This window comes from Gracilinanus agilis, chromosome 3 (assembly GCF_016433145.1).
Source record: "Gracilinanus agilis isolate LMUSP501 chromosome 3, AgileGrace, whole genome shotgun sequence".
Classification (NCBI taxonomy): Eukaryota; Metazoa; Chordata; class Mammalia; order Didelphimorphia; family Didelphidae; genus Gracilinanus; species Gracilinanus agilis.
The window spans coordinates 240,418,006-240,438,237 of record NC_058132.1 but is presented as its reverse complement, the minus strand read 5'-3'; the positions used below and the strand labels follow the sequence as shown (position 1 = coordinate 240,438,237).

Sequence of the window (20,232 nt, the reverse complement as noted above, 5' to 3'; positions counted from 1 at the left end):
TCACAGAATGCTCTCCAAGTATAGGCATCTCATTTAAGTAGGAAGGAAATTATTTGTGGAATGTAAGAATTGTATTGAAGGATTCCAATTTTATTTACTATTCAAGGTTTGTGTGTTTTTGTGTGTGTTTTCTTTCTATAGAAATGTGTCTGTGTATTCCAAGCTTTAGGAGGACTCTTGGAGATTTAATCTAAAATTAAGTTGAAGTTCAGAAAATTACATGACTTACCTTCTTAGATTCATGTTTTCCCCCATTTTATATGTGTGTATGTATTATTGCTGGGCCTTCTAATACATGTTGAAAGTTAATTTGTGTTAGTATGAATATAAAAGGTGATAGCTTGTGATATATTTTTCTTTTAAAAACCTTACTTTCTATCAGTATCAATTCCAAGACAGAAAAGTGGCAAAAGATAGGCAATTTAGGCTAAATGACTTGCCCAGGGTCACATGGATAAGAAGTTTCTGGTTCTCCCAATTCCAGGCCTGCTGCTCTATCCACTGTGCTATCTAGCTACCCTTCTGATATATTTTCTTTAAAATATTACTATTATATCATAGCATTCAGACTCTTCCTCTTCCTATAAATTCATTACCATCATTTGCATTTTTTTGGATTAAGGAAGTATCTGCAGATATATGATAGCATGGCTAATTTTTTAACATGATGAACTTGAAGACTTTGGAAGTTTGGGTTTCTGCTTTACCATGTTAGTATCTCATTACCTTGAAATCTTGATTGTACTTAATATTTTAAAAAAGACTATATTTGAATCCTCTTAAGTTTGTTGGGGTATGGTACCATCTCTTTAGGGGGATAGGCCAAACCAATTTAAGTCCCATCCAGACTTAATAGTCCTCACACCAATATTTTGAATATTTAGAAGACTAAAGAAACACTGGTGAAAAGATTATTTTGACATTACTAGTCTACTTTCAGTAACTTTTTTTGTGCACGGGTTTTAAAACAAAAGTAAAAAATCTGAATCACTGCTTGCTAAAGGAAAAATATTATTAAGAGATTTTGAAAGCCAAATCCATTGGTTAAAATCTGTTCATTCTTTTGAGATAACTAAGAACAAGTTCATTTAAAAAAATAAGGGAAAATGTATGTTAGGAAATCTGGTTTCTCAGAGGAAATATTTTATTTAAAAAAAATAAAAAAATAAACTGATGTGTTTCAAGTGGTGGGAATTACAATGATGAAAACCTTTAAACTTATCCACACAAAACAATTTGAATAATCTCACAGTTATGGCATTCATATTTATCACAGTTACATGTTCTTTCACACTGATATATTGTTCCCCATTAAAAATAAATATATTACCTTGCAGTAATAAATTTTTTTAAGGCTAAAAGAATGATGTAGAAACCTTAAATCTAGCTTTATTAGGGAATTCAGTTAAAAGATGTGTTATTGGTAAACTAAATGAGATCATAACTGATATATAATGTAACATGAGATTAACTTTAAAATAAAGTTCACCTAAGGAATAAAATATTTCTGGAAGGGGGAAAAAAACTGTGCTTGCCTGTATTTGTATGAGATATATGCAACGTAGTTATAATTAAGTCTCCAACTTTTAAAAACAACAACAAAAAATAATGAATAAATTTATATTAGTATGTCCTCAGATCACCAGAAAATATTTACAGAAAAATATTCTGTTACTGATAAATACACTGATTCAATGAGAATTTGACAATTTTATTCACAAAATATAAGCAAGCATTAAGGTCTCCTCTTATGTGAAAATGTTTTCTTCAAATATGTTTAACTGAATGGGGGAGGGTTTGTTTTTTCTGATAGGGTGAAACTGATTATAAAATACCTTCCACTGAAAACCTATTAAAAATGTATAATACAAACCAGTACTTTATACAAAGACTCTTCTTGAAATAAAGTTCTCCAATAAATGTAAAAAAATTCAGTTTAAACTGAAGTAAGGTATTTCAGTATTATTTTCGCCTTGCTGGAGAGTTTTCCCGTCTTCGGTCATGATTCCTTCTTGATTCTCGGGGTTGTTCAGATCTTCTGCTGTGCTTCTCAGATTCCTTTTCTGCACCATTCCAACGTCTATCTTGTTCATCTCTGGAGTTTGGATTGTTTCTATTCCTTTCTCTAGACTTTGATCTCTCTTTCCTCCTATGATTCTCACTGTCTTTATTTCGGTGTTTTTCTCTTTCATTTTCAGAAAAAGAATTTCTTCTTTCTCCTCTCCGCTTCTTTGTATCATCAGATTTATTTTCTGGATCTATGTATTTATCATGATCTCTGTCCTTTAAAGCCCTGTAATTATTTCGTTCTGTAGTAGAGTCTCTGTCAGGGGCATATTTTGATGAGTTCTCTCTCCAATCTGGATCTCTTAAATTTCGGTCTGTGTTTTTTTCTGATCTTCTCTGTCCTTCAGTTCTTGTCTCTTGCTGTCTTTTTTCCATTTTATTTTCCATGTGTTTCTTTTCACTTGTTTTCTTTTTCTTAACTGTTTTATCTGTTTCTTTATTTTTCTTTTTCCTTTGCACTTTTTTCCTTTTGTCTTTACCTAAAAGTATAAACGTAAAGAGTGCATGTAATTAACATTTAATTTAATCTAATTTCTTGATTCATTATAATACTAAAAAAAAATCATTCATAGATTGCCAATAGAGTAAAATTTCATTAACCTCAGGTGAACTGGGAGAAAAGCCAAGTTTAACTGAAGAAAAACTCTGAATTATAGCTATTTTAAAAGAAACATGACTGATCCTTAGGCTCAAAAATAATTAAGGAATTACATACTAACGCTCTTCGTTTTGTTTCTTGTAGATAAGCTAAAGGGAAGGATGACAAATTTCATTCCAGCGATGAACCTTGTATGCAGTCTTTATAACTATTTCTCTAAAATGGTGTGCTTGGAAATGAAAAGAATTCACACCACAGTGACGAAGGATTTATACTATATCAGATCTGCTGAGAATCAAAGCAAAGGCCAAGACAACAATATTTATGGAAGATACAGGAGATGGTGTGACATATGGAACATCATATATTTCTCTAAATAAGTAATCATTAAATACTTATTACATGTCAAGGACTGCACTAGCAAGTGTACAGACAAAAATGAAAAACATGTTCTGGTCCTCAAAGAGCTTGTATTCTATGAAAGATTATATTAATTTTAGCTTTAGAATATTTGTTCTATCTCTGACACTGTCTCCCCTTAAACTGACCAAATAGGAAGTGCTGTGGCCATTCTTGGGACTACTCCTGTTGCTGTTGTGCACTGGAGCTCTGGGCTGCTCTTTTATGTCCATGTTGGTGTAGATGTGTGATTGGCTTTAGTTCTCCTTTAGTTCAGGACCCCAGGACTCATGTGATCCACCTGCTTCAGATTCCCTAGTTGTGAGATTACAGTCATATTTCCATCACTACCAGCCACAAATAATTTTTTAAAAGGCCACGTGATAGTATTACAGGATGGTTTGGGAACTGCTAATTAGTTAACATTTTGACATGTGCTTCTCACAGACTGACAAACAGAACAATAACAGGAACACCTCCGAGAGCTATTTGGGACCTTGATATGTTTCTGTTAAGTGGACTAGAGTATCAGCAGAGTATTCCACACGCCAATTTTTTTCTTTGAATTAATATCCTTAATATGGCAGCAAGTTTTGTTTTCATGTGCTATCAGAGCAGCATTAACTATAATGATTATATAGAACTCTAAGCCCTATGAAACCAAAAGTATTAGCAAGCATTTGTTTTATGAGGAAATTTCTCAAAATTACTTAAAAATAGTCCGTCATAAAAATAAATATGATTATTTCTCAAGTTTTAGCCATAACCTTGTATTTGATTATTTTTTCCTATAATTCTCTAGTTGGGGTACATGAAGCAAAGTAAACTACTGAAATAAAATTATTTTCTTTATGCTATTGGCTCATGCACAGCAAAAGAAAAATATGATAGAAAAATACTGCCATGCCATAATACCAACCTCCATCACTTCTCTCCCTATGCTTACCCTAGCACACTGCAAAAGCAGTCAGTTTGTCACAAGGGCCTTATCTCTCTGGTTCATATCAAGCAGCTCAACTGTGCTGCAGCTGTCCATGCACAAACCATCTGGCTCTTTGCTGAACCAACGTCTCTCTGACCCTGATACACCATGCCTTCACCTTGTGCTTTACTATCATTAACCCTCTAACTTTACCAATATAAACAATCACTTCAGGTATAAGGCTGTGACAATTTCACCATGATGATGCTATGCCATTAGTATAACACATCCTGCCTCTATGATGTTCACTGTCTAACAGAAATTCACTGTTGAAGTCATATAATAAATCAAATTAATTTTGAATCAGCAAGCTTCCTTGCTACAGAAGTTCATGCTGTGTTATCATTTGGTCTCAAAACAGATTCAATAAAAGAACAAGTTTTTTTTTTAGAGTCAGACTAGGTGAACATTAAATGACCAGTATTTATCATATGTCATATCAAAAACAGGCTTTTCATCAGAAAATAGAACACCTTAACTGAAAAACATTCTAGCCCCTGTTCACCTGATTGTCATATTATTTGTTCACATCTGAAAAAGAGTACTACATCTCCAGAAACTTTTCAGGGGCTACAGAACACAAAGCAAGACCATCTATCTGACTTGATATTCTGTGGCAAAATACCGCACTGCCTCCCAGGCCACTGAGCTACAAGACCAGAATGCAATCCATGGGTATTGTAACCTAAGAAGTTATTAAGAAAGAAAACAGAATTGACATGAGAAAACAACAAAGGGCTTCTGGAAGAATTATAGCTAGAATGAAATATATAGTGCAAACATAAGAATCTGGTAACAATTTTACTAGACCAAAAGAGAAAATTATGAAATCTGTTAATATATATGCAACAAGAAGCCTCCTGGATCATAAATATCATAATAGCATTTCAGAATATCAAGGAAAACTTTTTTCAATAAAATACAATCACCGACTAGCCAGTTTCCTGTATTAATTGTATTCTCTCCCTCAGAAATTATTTTGTATTTAATTTATTCATCTTCTTGTTATGTCCCCTCAAGAGAATTTAAGCTCTTTGAGGGCTGACAGTTCCATTTTTGTATCTTCAGCTGTGGCCTAGAACCAAATATGTGCTTAATCAATGCTAGTTAAAGAATTTATTCTCTTAAAAAAGACTAAAATAAGTAAATTGTAGCATTACAAAAAATATATAGGAAAACAAAAATGAACTAAAAATATTGATCTCTGAAATAACCCAACTTCACTTAGCTCACATGAAGAGGAAAATAAAACAAAACAAAACAAAACAAAAAAACCCCACTTGTTAGATTTGTTTTAATACCTGAGTCTGAGCTATTGCCAGAGCTAAGACCACTTGTGGATGAACTGTCACTGCCGCTGTCACTGGATGAGTCTGAGCTGCTATTGCTACTGTCAGAGTCAGAGTCTGAGGAATCAGATTCAGAAGAGGAAGAGGAGGAAGAAGAGGAATCTGATGACTCAACATCTTGTTTTTTGGCAATGATGATCTTTGGTGCATTTTTTAGATGTTCTCGTAATTCGTCCCTAGTGAACAAGAAAATTTCATTTAAGTTTGTCTTTAAATAAAAGTATTGGTTAATTTAACTTTTAAGAATATACAATTAAAATGTAATAGAATTCCAGAAAGAAAGAAGCATCTTACGTTAAACCTCCAAGACCTATGGAAGTAAAGAAGTTGATGGCAAACCGAGTATTTCTTGGATTATCTCGGGGTAGTAATCCTTCAAAGAATGGCTGCAGTGTTCTAAGAAAAATAAAAATCAGAATAGAAAATGAATGTAGCAAATAACTTGAATATTGAAGTGAAAATGATTTCTTATCAAAATCATCTGAAAATGTATAGAAATTTTAAAAATCAAAAGGGTAATTTCCTCAATGACATATTAGACTAGGTTTGCATGAAATCAATGAAAGCAACTCATCAGATATTACACCTGATTATGAGAGTGTGGTACAGTGAAAAGAGAATTCAATTTTCTTTTGTGGAGTTACAAGGTAATTTCAAGTAAATCATTTAATCTTAAACAAATCACGTAAAGCTCCAGGAACCTTAGTTTCTTCATCTGTAAAATGGAGTAAGTACTCAATACTACCTACATCAGAGGGTTGCTATGAGGGACAAATGACAGATGTGAAGGTGTTTTGTAACAAAATGGTATACAGATTATCAATGCAGTTTTAAACTTTGTTTCAGAAGCATAAATATTAAAAAATTACAAAACATATGAAAAAGGAATTACTTCCAAATTTTAAAATATTAATGTATTTCTCATTCAAACCAAGTCCAACCATGGTCTTATGCTATGATTGCTTAATTTTCAAAATTTGTAGAAATGTTTACCAGTTGCTGTTCAGGGACTGAAAGACTTCCATTTGTAACCCTAGACTTAAGAAACTTAAGAATTTGATTTTGATACACACATTAATAGTGTTAGTGTTAACTCCACTAGAACAAGTCTAATGGAAATAGATCAGGTGATCATCTTTTACTTATCTACTAGTCTAAAAAAGAATCATGTAAAAGCTGTTGTGCAATCAAAACATAAGGTCAGGTTGTCTGCTTGTTAAAATTAAATATTTATAATTAAAAAAATTTAAGCTAAATAAGTTTAAAGGAAATCTAAATATTTAAACTTTAAAACATCTTTAAAGTTTGTAGCAGTTATACTTCAAAGTTATTGAAACTTAAAAATGCATTAAGAGGGGGCAACTGGGTAGCTCAGTGGATTGAGAGCCAGGCCTAGAGACGGGAGGTCCTAGGTTCAAATCCGGCCTCAGACACTTCCCAGTTGTGTGACTCTGGGCAGGTCATTTGACCCCCATTGCCTACCCTTACCAATCTTCCACCTATAAGTCAATACACAGAAGTTAAGGGTTTAAAATTTAAAAAAAAAAATGCATTAAGACTTTTGGGCCATCCTGGATAAATTGAAAGTCTAGAATATGTCTGTAAAAGTGAGAGCATGCTACATGCAAAGGTTTGAAATCTTCCTACTAGTAAATGACTTAAAATAAACAATTATAAACAACCCCAGAGAACTAAGGAGTAAATTACAAAACAAATTCTTAACTGTTAGTTAACAGAAAAATCTTAGAGAAGTATCATATTTGTACAACATAAATATAACTTAAAAGTAGCTCATAAATAAATGCTTATATGTATGGGCTTATACTATCAAATAACTGTCTTAATATTTAATGAAGTTCATAAGCAAAAGTACTATTGTGGGGTTTGGAAATAAAGTGCTTTATCTGCCAATGTATCATTTAGTTCATTATTTTTCATCAAATTCTTACAAGGAAAGACTTAGTATTTTAATTTCAGGTGAAAGTCATATACCTACCAATGTGAAAAAAGAGAACAGAGAAATGACAAAGTGACCAATTGAAATTATCTTAATCAATAATATTTTACAAAAAAGGTATAGGTCAAAACCTGTCACAATTAAAGTTTTACATATATTTCAAAGGTGCAGGAAGTAAATCATTTAAATATACACTATTTAAAATATAGTATATATAGTATATAAAAATAAATATAAAACATATTTAACACAATAAAATTCCAGTATAATAAAATAATATGGCAAATTTCTTGAAATTGACTGTGATGGGAGTGTTAAATTTCATGTGTACATAGAAAGCAAACATATTAAGAGAAATAAAAGCAAAGAAAAGCCAAGGCTAAAATGTACATAAATAAAATGTAAAAAGTTAAGCCTAAAGAAATAGTGAACATTTAAAAGGCAATATTAATTCAGAGTTCTTTCTTACAACTTGTGTTTTTATTCAAATCACTGACAAAACCATATATTCTAAGCCATAGCCTTTAAGACTGTGAAGAGTTAGTTATCTAAATGAAATTAATATCCATGCTTTTACAACTGGCCTTTGTTGTCTTTGGAAGATAGTAGGCAAAAAGAAGCAGGTAGATAAGAGGTAGGATCCTAATAGTGATAAAGATAAAGAATGAATAATAAAATTATCAGCTTACTCATCCTTCAGTCTTGCATTAAGTTTAGGAAGCCCCATGTATTCACAAAGTTCTTGAAAAAAGATTTTGACAAAAATTCTACTTGAAGACGTAGTAGTTTCTTCACTCAATGTTATACATTCAAGGACCTAGAAATGGGGGAAAAGCAAAAAATTTACTTAATTTTTCAAAAGATGGAAACAAAGGAAACTTTAGATTCAGGTTTGACTCAGATTACTTTTATTTCTGAGATACTATGATCTATACTTACAAGTAACATTAAAAACTAGTCATAAAAAAAATCCCCTAAAACATAGCAAATATTTATCTTATATCAGAAAATCTTTAACTTGAACCCCTTGATTTCAACATACATGACAACTTCTAAGTTTAAAAGAATATTTTCTGTATTTGTTTTTAAAACACTAAGGAGACACTACGTGAGGTTCATTTTTTCCCTTCAAGGAGACAAATGGAATTAGGAACCATGGAAGAGGAATAAGGAGATTTAGACCTAACTATGATACTCAAATGATGTGTGGCCAAAAGCAAGTGGCTTCATATCCTCAGGCCTGTTTTCTTACCTGTTAAATGAAGGTGTCAGGATAATAGCCTCAGATTTTATAACAGGACTTCTATTTTTGTTTGTTTGTTTGTTTGTCTTCATTATATAATGATGAAGCAAGGATTATTAGTTCCTAAAATTTTGGAATTTTATTTAAAAAATAATATGTGCATGTGTCTAGTATAGGAAGTACCTCCCTATAGGACTAATCAGCACTCCTGAGCAATATATGACAAATATTCAAGTAGTTAAGACTATAGAATTATTAAAAGTGAGGATAAGGTGAACAAGAAACTACTCAGAATTCAAGTACTAAGAACAATCTCTTGCTCCAAAAAGACAAAGTTTTACAAGAAATTAAAAGAAAGTTTCCAATGAGTATCCTGTGCTTCAAAAATTATTCTGAGGTGTTATCCTGTAGAAAATGTCATAAATGGGTGCTATAAACAGAAGCTCAACTCACAAGTCTAGTAACTCTGTTTTAGAATATCTACTATTCATAACATTGTTTCTACATGTGAAAGGGAATTTTTATCCCCCTTTTCTATTTTAAGTTAATCAATCAAGAACTTAAAATATCCCTACTTAACACTTAGTAAAAAAAAAAAAAAAGTTCATGCCCTAAAAGGCCACAAGCACTGCCCTGCCTGGGCAGTCCTAGGCAAACTGAAAGGCTGTGATTGATTCCCGAGATATGAGGAGGAGAGCTGATGGGTAGAAAAAACTGCTTATAAATGGGAGCCTGAGAGAGATTCTCTTCATTCTTGGCAGCTCTTAGCCTCGTGTGTGCTGAAGGTTTGTGGGGGTTTTCAGTGTCTTTTGGCTCTTTGGAGTTCGGCTTCCTTATCTGGAACTTGGATTTTGGTGAAGATTCAGCTTCCTACATTGGAGACTCAGGCTGAAGAGGGGCACTTACTCAGGTGAGACTCTTGCCTTTTTGGCATGAGAGACTGCCCTTTGTGGTTCAGCCTCTTTTTGGTTGTTGGAACGCCTGACTGGAGACACTTTCATGGGCTGGTGAGATTCAGATTTGCATTTGTTGTCTGGAGGCATAAGGATGGTGATGGCAAACCTATGACACGTGTGTCAGCACTGACATACGTAGCCATTTTTGATGACACATGGCTACATACAGAGAAGTATGGGGCCTCATGTCGAGGATGAAACATTTGCTGTAGTGTAGTGTAGACACTGTGCACTATAGATGACAATTCTACCTATATTAATTTACCTATATTGGTTTATTAAATAGTTATATATTACAATTATACATTTTTGTTATTTAAACTACAAATATCACAAAATTATGTTTTTTTTTCTCAAAGTGACACACCACCTGAGTTATGCTTGGTTTTTGGTGAATTTTGACACAACAAGCTCAAAAGGTTGCCCATCACTGCACCAGGATTAGGACTTAAGGGTATTTTTAGATAGGCGATATTTTCTACCTCCTTCCTATATTTCCCACTTTAATATCTCTACCTTGCTATATAAATAAAGCTATTAAACAGCATTTTGACTTAAGAAGTTCATTTCATATACAGCAACCACAATTATTTTTTTTTAAACATTATTTTTGTCAAACCAAATTTTTAACTATTAAATATCGGAAAATAGTTCCAACTCAGGAGAGAAAGCTAATCTCTTCCTTCTTCATATGATCCTGGTAATGGCAATAGGAGAAAAAATTGAGGGTCCAAGTAATTCATTCAATTCTTTCCATTATCCTAAAAGAAGAATTGCTTCTTATGCAATCTGCATTGAGAAATAAAGGGCTGTTACTGCTCTGATGGAGGCAGGAATTAAAAATGTCAAGGATTGCCAATTTACATGGCAAACAATAAATATCTTATATAAAATAGGCCCAAAGGTTGCAAAGTATAAAAAATATTAAGATGCTTCAAGAAGTTTTTATAAATTTATGGAATACAATTTGGTGACATCTTACTTAGAGATTTTTGTTGAACATTTTTACACTTCTTTGATCAGTGTAATGGAGAGGAGATAGTTTCCTACAAATATCCTTAGTACCACTGTCAGAGAAAGAGCCCTAGGATGATCCTGGATGGTATGTCTCATGTTAATCCCTCAGGTTTGGGGGAACTTGTCTTGTGAGAAACATGCGTATGGGTAGATGTTGCAAAAGCATTAAAGCACACAATTCATTTAAAAGTATATTTCTTCAAAAATAATATTATGGCTAGATTTAAACATTTTTAAAATTTAATATTTAAGAGGTTAAGATAAAATATTTATTTAAGATAAAATAATATTAAGAGAAGGTATTTAAGAATAATAATGAATTAGGAAGAAATTTGAAACTGTAGATCTTACTACTTACACTCCATGGAAGTGAATCAGTATATAAGAGATGAGCAAACATCTTGGCAACATTTCGTAATTTGTTTGTTTCTAAGCGATGTATGGTATCATACTGTTCCTTGAAAATGCCCTCAAAGGATTCCATGTATTCCTTTTTTAGCATGCAGAAACGCTGAAGAAAAACAAGTAGATTAATTTTAAGCACATCCCTCAACCTAATATAGAGAAATATTTTCTACATCAAATGATCCATGCACCTACGTGTATACAGTAGAAAGAGATGTTGGTATGTATTTGATAGATTTAGATAAATAATAATGAACTCCCCTTGTATTGTAGTAAGTTTTTTTACAAAGGAAGTTAGAAACTTATGGCCTCTAATAACTCAGGACTTATAGAATATGCTAAAATAAAGTTATATTTACAAAAGGCTATAGATACAGGAGTTTGTATAAAGAGGTAATACTGCAGCAGGTGTTGAACCCAGAAGATGTATGGGTACAGTTTTTTAATATTAATATTTCTTGGACCCTTGACTATGCTGCCTTGTATGAAGAACAGAGAGGGTTTGAAAAAACCCAACCAAAACAAATCATTACATTAGGATAGGAAAACTGCCGGAAAGAAACAGAAATTTCCAGATGCTTTGAAAGGACTGACCACTGTGTCATAGTATCAAGGTATTTTAAGTAAAAAGAGTGATACACAGGAAACTGTGCAGTTAGGAGCTGGGCTGGGAATAAGAAAATGTATAGTAGCTGTTAAAATTGTTTTTCAGTTAAAACAAAGTACAGAAGGTTAGTCTATGTTAATTACATAATAAGAATTACATAATAATGATTATGGTCTACTAATGATAAAAAAAACAAAAACAAAAACTAGTAGCATTATATATTATGTCTCAAAGTCTGAAATGTGAAACTCACCCCTGCCAATAAGCCAAAAAACTTCTCATATGTCCTCTGTTGGGCACAGCAATCAAGTATCATGTTGCAAAGTTCTTTCTATTTGGAGAGAGAGGAAAATTAATGCAATTATTAATCTCAGGGAAAGCTTCATCTGCATAGTAAATGAACCTATCCAAATATCTGACTCTGATTTAACTTTCAACAGTGGATTTAACTTTCAAAAGCCATGAGGCAAATTGAAAATTTCAAGCAAACCATAATAAATCCATAGTTAAAAAAAAATCATTTGTCTGGTTTTTATTTCTCAGACTGTCAATCATAGTAATAAAATGACTTTAGGGGTTAGGGAGGACTAGACCTGAGATGTTATGTGAGTAAATTCCTACCAAAACTGATCTATAGAAATGTTACAACTTAGTTTTCTTAAAAAGTTGCCTGGACTGTGTGACCCTGGGCAAGTCACTTGACCCCCATTGCCCACCCTTACCACTCTTCCACCAAGGAGCCAATACAACGAAGTTAAGGGTTTAAAAAAAATCTAAAAAAAAAAGTTGCCTGGGGTACTAAGTAAGTATGCATATATGTATCCAAGGTAGAACTTAAAACCAGGTTTTTTCCAAGGTCAGCCCAGAATCCATCCTGCAATCTCCTTTCTCAATTAGATTGATTATAACTACTTAAATGCAAATAATTTTGTCCCACTTAAGGACAATCTGTCATATAAAAATCTAAATTATAAAACAAATTACAGAATGGATTTTTAACATCAAAGATTTGGGGGGGGTGTCAAACTTCATTTAACAAACATATATTAGTTATTGGGGTAGACCCTGGGAATACAAAGACAAATGACAAAAATCCTTTGCCTCAAGCTGACATTCTACTGGAATTTAAGGGGCCAGGAGAGGGGAAGAAGATGGGTTTGGGCAAACAACATGCATAAAGAAAATTAAATACAGGACATATACGAAGGAGTTAAAGTAGGCAAAGAAGAAACTAAACTATCACTTTGCAGATGATATGATATTATACTTAGAGAATCTGGGAAAATCAACTTAAAAACTAGTTGAAATAATTAAAAACTTTAGCAAAGTTGCAGGATGCAAAAAACCCAAAAAACCCCCACATAAATCATCAGTATTTCTATATATTTCTAACAAATTCCAGGAGTAAGAATTAGAAAGAGAAATCACTCTAGACAATATAAAATACTTGGAAATCTATTTGCTAATACAAACACAAAAATTATATGAACACAATTACAAAACACTTTTCACACAAATAAAGATCTAAAGAATTGGAAAAACATTAATTTCTTATTGGTAGGCTGACCTAATATAATAAAAATGACAATCCTACTTAATTTAGATGTTCAGTGTCATACCAATCAAACCACCAAAAAACTATTTTCAAGAACTACAAAAAATAACAACAAAAGACATCTGGAAGAACAAAAGGTCAAGAATATTAAGAGAACGAATGAAAAATAAAGAGAAGGATGGTGGTCTAAGGGTATCAGATCTTAAACTGCACTATAATACAATAATCATCAAAACAACCTGGTACTAGCTAGGAAATAGAAGAATGGATCAGCGGAACTGAATACGGGTAAAAGACCTTAGCAATCTAGTGTTTGATAAACTCAAAGATCACAGCTTTGGAATAAGAACTCACTAACTGACAAAAACTGCTAGGAAAAGTGGAAAACAGTATGGCAAAAATTAGGTATAGATAATATCTTATATTACCAAGATAAACTTAAAATGAGTATATGATTTTGACATAAAGGGTGATATGAATAAATCAGAGGAACATTAAAAAAAAAAAACCCTGTCAGACCTATAGAGAAGGGAAGAATTCATGACCAGACAAGAAACAGAAAACATTACAAGATATAAAATGAATAGTTTTGATTATATTAAATTAAAAAGGGTTTGTACAAACAAAATCAATGCAACCATGATTAGAAAGGAAATAAACTGGGGAAATTTTATAAGAAATTTCTGACAAAGGTCTCATTTCCCAAATATATAAAGAACTAAGTCAAATCTATAAGAATACAAATCATTCCCCAATTGACAAATGGTCAAAGGATATAAATAAGCAGTTTTCAGATTAAAAAAAAAACAAACCAAAAGCTATCAACAATCATGTGAAAAAATGTTCTAAATCTATCTTGATTAGACAAATGCAAAGTAAAACACTGAGGTGCCAGCTCACATCTATCATATTGGCCAATATAATGGTAAAGGGAAATGATAAAATTTGGAGGGGATGTAGCAAAATCAGGATATTAATGCCTTTCTGGTGGAGATGTGAACTGATCCAAATTATGTCCATAGAGCTATAAAATAATGCACTCCTTTGATCCTGTAATACCACTAGTAGGTCTGTATCTTGGAAAGATTAAAAAAAAAAAAAAAAAAAAAAGGAAACGGACCCACTTGTACAAAAATATTTATAGCTCTTCCTTATGTGGTGGCAAAGAATTAGAAATTAAAGGGATGTCCCTCAATTGGTGAATGGCTGAAGGAACAGTAGTAATAATAGTGATAGAATACTATTGTGCTATATAAGGAATGATGAATAGGATGATTCCAGAAAGAACTGGAAAAACATTTATGGACTGATCAACTGTGATAGACTTAGCTATTAGCTGCAATACAAGGATCCAGGACAATTCTGAGGGATTTAGGACAAAGAATGCTCTCTACCTCCAGAGAAAGAACTGTTGGAGTCAGAATGATGATGAAAGCATACAATTTTTCAATTGTTTATTTGGGTTTATGTTGGGGGGTTTTGATTTTGTATGACTACTTGCTTATGAAAATGAACAATGTGGAAATGTTTTGCATGATAATACAGGTATAACCCACACTGAATCACCTGCCAGCATCAGGAGAGGAAGAGAAGAGCCAGAGAGATGTGTTTGATCATATAAGTAAGGAAAACTTGTGTGGAAATTTTTTATTACATTTAATTGGTAAAAAAAAAAACCAACAAAATAAAACATATACAAAGTAATTTTTAGGAGGATGATATTAGGACACAGTGGGGAGGGGAAAAGAATGAATTTCCTTCAATATGAAATGACATATTAAACTGATCCCTAGAAAGCCCTGAATTCCATGGTTAAGGGAAATGTGCATTCCAAGTACTGGGGAGCTGGGGTGGGAGTGAGGCAGGGGTGTCTAGGGGAAATAGAAAATTTAGAAAACAGCAAAAAGGTCAATTTGGCTGGAATGTAAAGCATATGAAGAAGGATAATAAGCAATAAGTCTGAAAGAAGCACCATGAAGCCAGATTATGAAGCATTTGATGTGACAGAAAATGAATCCTTTCCTATACATTTTGAGTTTGACATGTCCAATAAGCAGTTAATGATATAGGAGTGGAGTCTGAGAAAACTGGGGCTTGATATGTATTGCCAGGAGTTGGAAATGATGATGTTTAAACCCACAAGAGCTAATGAAAGCACCAAGGCAGAGGGTGAAAAGAAAAGGCACAGGAGGAGCTTCTGGGGCACACCATGTAGAAAAGGTGGAGCATGGAAGATATTCAGCAAAGGACACTGAGGAGCCAGGAAGTAAATAGAGGGGAACAGACAGGAGATAGCATTGTTAGCAAAAATCCAGGAAGAATGCCTAGAAGGAGAGTGGTCAACGGGAGAACAATGAGAAAAAGCCTGGTTTGATAATTGAGAAGTTATTGATAATCTTGGAGAAGGAAGTTTTAGTTTAGAGATGAGATCAGAAGCCAGATTACAAGGAATGGAGAAGTGGAAGATGAGAAGATGTAAGCAAGACATGTAAATAGCTTCTTGTAGGCTGAAGATGTTATTAACCTAGGAACCTTATAAACTTAGAAGTTTGGTGTTTTTTTTTTCTTTTTTGGTAATTGCATTTTGATGTTTTTCTTAATAACGATATATATTTCATTTTATGAATTTAAATATATGATTTTGAGAAAGGGTCATTAGGTTTTACCAGAATGCAAGATGTCCATGTTACACATACAGTTAAGAATACCTGTTCTGGTGCTGGCTAACAAATGGAACAGGATCAGAGGTGGGATGGGATGGATCTAGGCATATCTGAAAGTGGTAGGAGAGGAGATAGTTGACATACAATTGGATATTAGGAAGAGGGAGGGGTTAAATGAAGAGACAAGAACATGAAGAAAGGGCACACAAACAACAATTGGAGTTTGCAAAAAGAAAGGCCATCTTTTCCTCTAGAACAGAGTAAAGAACAAAAGTGAGGAAAGAAGTAGTGACAAAGTCAAAACTTGGGACATATGGCCACAATTTTTTTCAATACTATGAGTCAAGGGTTCCTTTAAATGTATAAAACAATTCAAATGATGAAAATTACAATTACATTTATTTTGTTACTTTAAGGGACATATTTACTGCAAGTAATAGGGTATGTGTACAGATTCACCACTTCTTTAATTTTAATTAACAAGAAAATGCAACTTTGAATGCATGAAAAGTTTGAAAATAGTCCCACAATAAACAGTTGAAAATGGATTCATTAAATCCAGTGACCTTTCCTTAGTCCTCATTCTCATGGCCATCTCTTCACTGGCCAGTGTCTGATGATTCCTTCTCACTGTACTTGGCCAGATCATCATCCATATTCCAGTCCCCTTTTTCCAAAAGCAATTCACACAGACACACGGAATAATTTTGTGCTTCATAATAAATTGTCTCTCATTTGATAAAAGATATAAAAAAGTCTCAATGAATGATATACTGATACCCTATAGATTATTAAAAGGATGATATATTAGAATGAAATGAAAGATTTCAGTAAACTAGATGGATCTTCTCTGAAGAATTTACGGAAAAGGATGGTTTAATGACTGCATAAAATGAGGAGGCACTAAGGGATTGTAATCCACAATGGGGATGGGAGTACCCATACTAATGAAAGTGTGGATCTACCAAAGTACCAGATACACAATATTTACCCTTAATACCTAGGAAAGACTCCTAAAGTGCCTAAGAGAAAAAAATAAATATGTGTGTGTGTGTGTGTGTGTGTGTGTGTGTGTGTGTGTGTGTGTAGGCAAAGGGAAGATTCTTGGAGAGGAGATGGAACACTGGAAGAGGAACAGGAGACCAAATGGCAATTGAAAGAGTAGAGGGACTTCTGGGATGGATTTCCTAAGAATGGGGTCTTCGGAGGTAGGAGCTCGGTGAGGGAGGAAAGAGAAATGAACTCTGAGCAACCTGAAGGCAATCCTTGAGAGCTTCCTGATTTGATGATATGATTTCTGGACTCCATCTGGGAGCAGATCCCTGACGTCCCAACTTACCTTGAACCTTGGCTAACAGAGACCCTAATCAATTATAATCAGACTGAACAGAGTTATTAGGCATAGATTTAGTGGGAAGGGTAGGAGAAGCTTTGGGTTGAGACAGACTTGGTGATGGACCTGAAGGGGTTAAGCTTTAGGGCAACCTGCACCCACTGACCACCACCTATTCCTTCACTCTCATCCATTACCTTGATTATTTCATTAAATACTTTCTCCCCAAGGGGAACCCCATTTAGTCTCATAGTATTGGTAGTTTCAACAGTGAGTGAGGAGGGGCTTTCTACATCAACTCCATCTCTCTTCCACTGCTGTTTCTACCTCCACATAGCCACATAATACTACATATATACACATACACACACACACATATTTATTCGGTAGGGGAGGGGAGAAGGGCAGGTGGGTGAGGGAGAATTCAAATGAGCTTAATAGATAGCCCCTAACGTGCATATATTCACAGCCTAGTAGTCAATCAAGGGACCAACTTTACAGAAAGTACTTGAAAGACTTGCCTTACAAAAAAGTACATGTTTTGGTTAAAAATGGGTTTAACATGTTAGCATTTTGTTAAAGCAAATTTCTAAACAGCAGAAAGATTCTGATCACATAGTATATTAAACTTAAATTTGTAAATGTATGCAAAAATATACTAAAATATTTCAATCTAATGTTAAATCAGAAAAGTATCAAAACCTAAAGTAACAGTTTTTCAGGGCAATGTCATATTATATTAGGCTGATATATTAAAACCCATACTAACTTTTAATGTCTCTTTTAAAAAGAGTAATACTGTAGTCAATTAGGTTTTATACAATGAAATTGGTTAAAATGCTGATACCATTGCTAACAAAATTCAGCAGTACTTGCAAAACAAATTACTGTTTCCCCAGCCCCCACCCCCTACCCTGGCCTAAATGCAATTACAGCATGGTTATCCCCTGTGGTTTACAATAATTAAATATTTTAACATTTTAATTAAATATTACAATGATTTTAAGAGAGTATTTCAAATAACCATATGGATGAAAAAAGATTTGCTCAGAAAGACATCCTTGCAAATGTTATCAAAAAAAGATTGAGGTGAGTTCTAAAATAAGTATCTTCTGGATTAAAATTAAAGTTGTCAATGCTTTAATTATATTTTTAAAGTGATGTGACACGTTCACAATGTAATTCTGTCTTCAATTATAATTTTAAAGGTTAATTCAGTAATATGTTTGCTTCCAGTGACAATACCTCTAGCAAAAATCAAGGGACAAATATGGATCTTTAAATTCCATTTCATTGCTATTAGTTTCAAGAAGGAAAAATATTTTGTTTACTTGAATATCTTTTAATTTTCTGAAGCAATATTCTTTTCTCAGAACTATGGGATATAGTTTTTTTGCTTATTTAATTATTTTAACCATCCAAGAACAAGAGGAAGCAAACGTGTTGTTCTATACATTATTCTAATGTGTATGATCATCTAGTTTCTCAGCTCATGACATATAAAAAAGTAATAACCTGGAAGAAATGATGGTAAGGACTGCTAATAACAAGTATAAGAAATGGTGGTTTATAGCTGACATCTAGGGAGGAAACAATATAACTCTAAAAAAGAAGATATTAGGGGACAGCTGGGTGGCTCAGTGGATTGAGAGTCAGGTCGACAGAAGGGAGATCCTGGGTTCAAATCTGACCTCGGACACTTCCTAACTGTGTGACCTTGGGCAAATCCCTTAACCTCCACTGCCTAGCCCTTACCACTCTTCTGCCTTGGAACCAATACAGAGTATCGATTTCAAGACAGAAGGTAAGGGTTTTTTAAAAAATAAAATAAAAATTAAAAAAAGACATTCTAGGAGCATTTCATGAAGGAGCACACTGCCCTAACAAATCTTCTGGGGCCCTAAGAGCATCATTTTATGACCTTGACAAAGTCCTTTGACCAAAGTAAAACAAAGACACAAAAGTCTGAACCAAGCATGAACCAGAGAGATGCTCCATTTGTGGTCGTATTCCTTTTCTCTTGAGTAACATAAAGGTCAGTGCAGGCTGCGCTACTTCTCAAAAGTGGGACTCAAGCATCCTTAAGTTCACTAGAACTACATAGTGTTTTCATTACATTTTTATCTACCAAGAAGCAGTTCTCTGCCTTGTATGCCATCTGATAGATGCTGAACTTTCCTACTCCTTGTTAGGAAGTATTGATAAATTGATGACATCTTTACAATAGTTTCATTTCTGAAAAGGTAGAGGAAATAAGAGAAACTGCCATTCTGAAACTGACTGTCCCCAACAGGAAAGAAGTTGTTGGGTCAATATAATAAATAAGAGAAAGACTCCAGAGATATTAAAAGTGCCTTAGAGTGGGCTTATGTGACACTGGGGCATTTTACTAAGTCTGTTAACGTTTCTGAATTTGTTTCCTTATTTGTAAAACAAGAAGAATGGATTAGACAACTTTTAAGGTTTTTTGGTTCTAAATTCTATGAACCTATGTAGCTATAACCATAATGAATATGAAAACATAAATGATTTATGTAATGAGATGGGGAACGAATAGACTAATGTGGCTGGATGGGGAGGTTTCTTCTTATAAGTTCTGGTTTTTAAAAGGATGTATTTACCATTTCACAATAAGTGGTCAAAAGATAGTTTCCAAAAATTATCAATAGTGATTTGAAAGATTGCTCTTAATATTAATAAGAGGAAAGTAAACTGGGGTTTCATCCTATACCCAACAAATTAGCAAAGAAAAGACAAGAAGCAGAAATAGCTAATCCTGGAAGGGCTGTCAGAAAAGAGGGATGCTAGCCCACTTTTGTGGAGCTGGGAAGTGGTACAACTATTCTGTTTAGAACTATTCAAGAAAAAGTCATTAAACTAGCTTTACTGTGGTTTGGACCCAGAAATTTCACTGCTAAATACAGAGCCCCAAAAGTGGAAAGGCAAGAAAAAAAGGCCCAGGTATACTAAAATAGTCAGACCTGTATTTTTGTAGTAGTAAAAACCACAACAAAGTGGGCACCTATTCAATGGATAAAGATATTGTTGAATATGAAGGCAACTGAGCATTATTGTACTTTAAAGAATAATCAATTTTTGGA

The 20,232-nt window shown here is 33.5% G+C and overlaps 1 protein-coding gene across 1 annotated transcript in view; it reads right to left on the bottom strand.

Moving 5' to 3' along the window:
• Positions 1 to 1,113: 1,113 nt before the first annotated feature.
• The window catches only part of CWC22 (CWC22 spliceosome associated protein homolog), an 83,397-nt gene continuing 64,278 nt past the window's right edge, over positions 1,114 to 20,232 (bottom strand). The window contains exons 15-20 of the mRNA XM_044669739.1: positions 11,834 to 11,911; positions 10,927 to 11,079; positions 8,042 to 8,169; positions 5,690 to 5,791; positions 5,348 to 5,571; positions 1,114 to 2,546 (exon numbers count right to left, since the gene is read on the bottom strand). Coding sequence (XP_044525674.1) covers positions 1,963 to 2,546; positions 5,348 to 5,571; positions 5,690 to 5,791; positions 8,042 to 8,169; positions 10,927 to 11,079; positions 11,834 to 11,911 — 1,269 coding nt within the window. The 3' untranslated portion in view covers positions 1,114 to 1,962. The remainder of the gene's footprint in view (positions 2,547 to 5,347; positions 5,572 to 5,689; positions 5,792 to 8,041; positions 8,170 to 10,926; positions 11,080 to 11,833; positions 11,912 to 20,232) is intronic.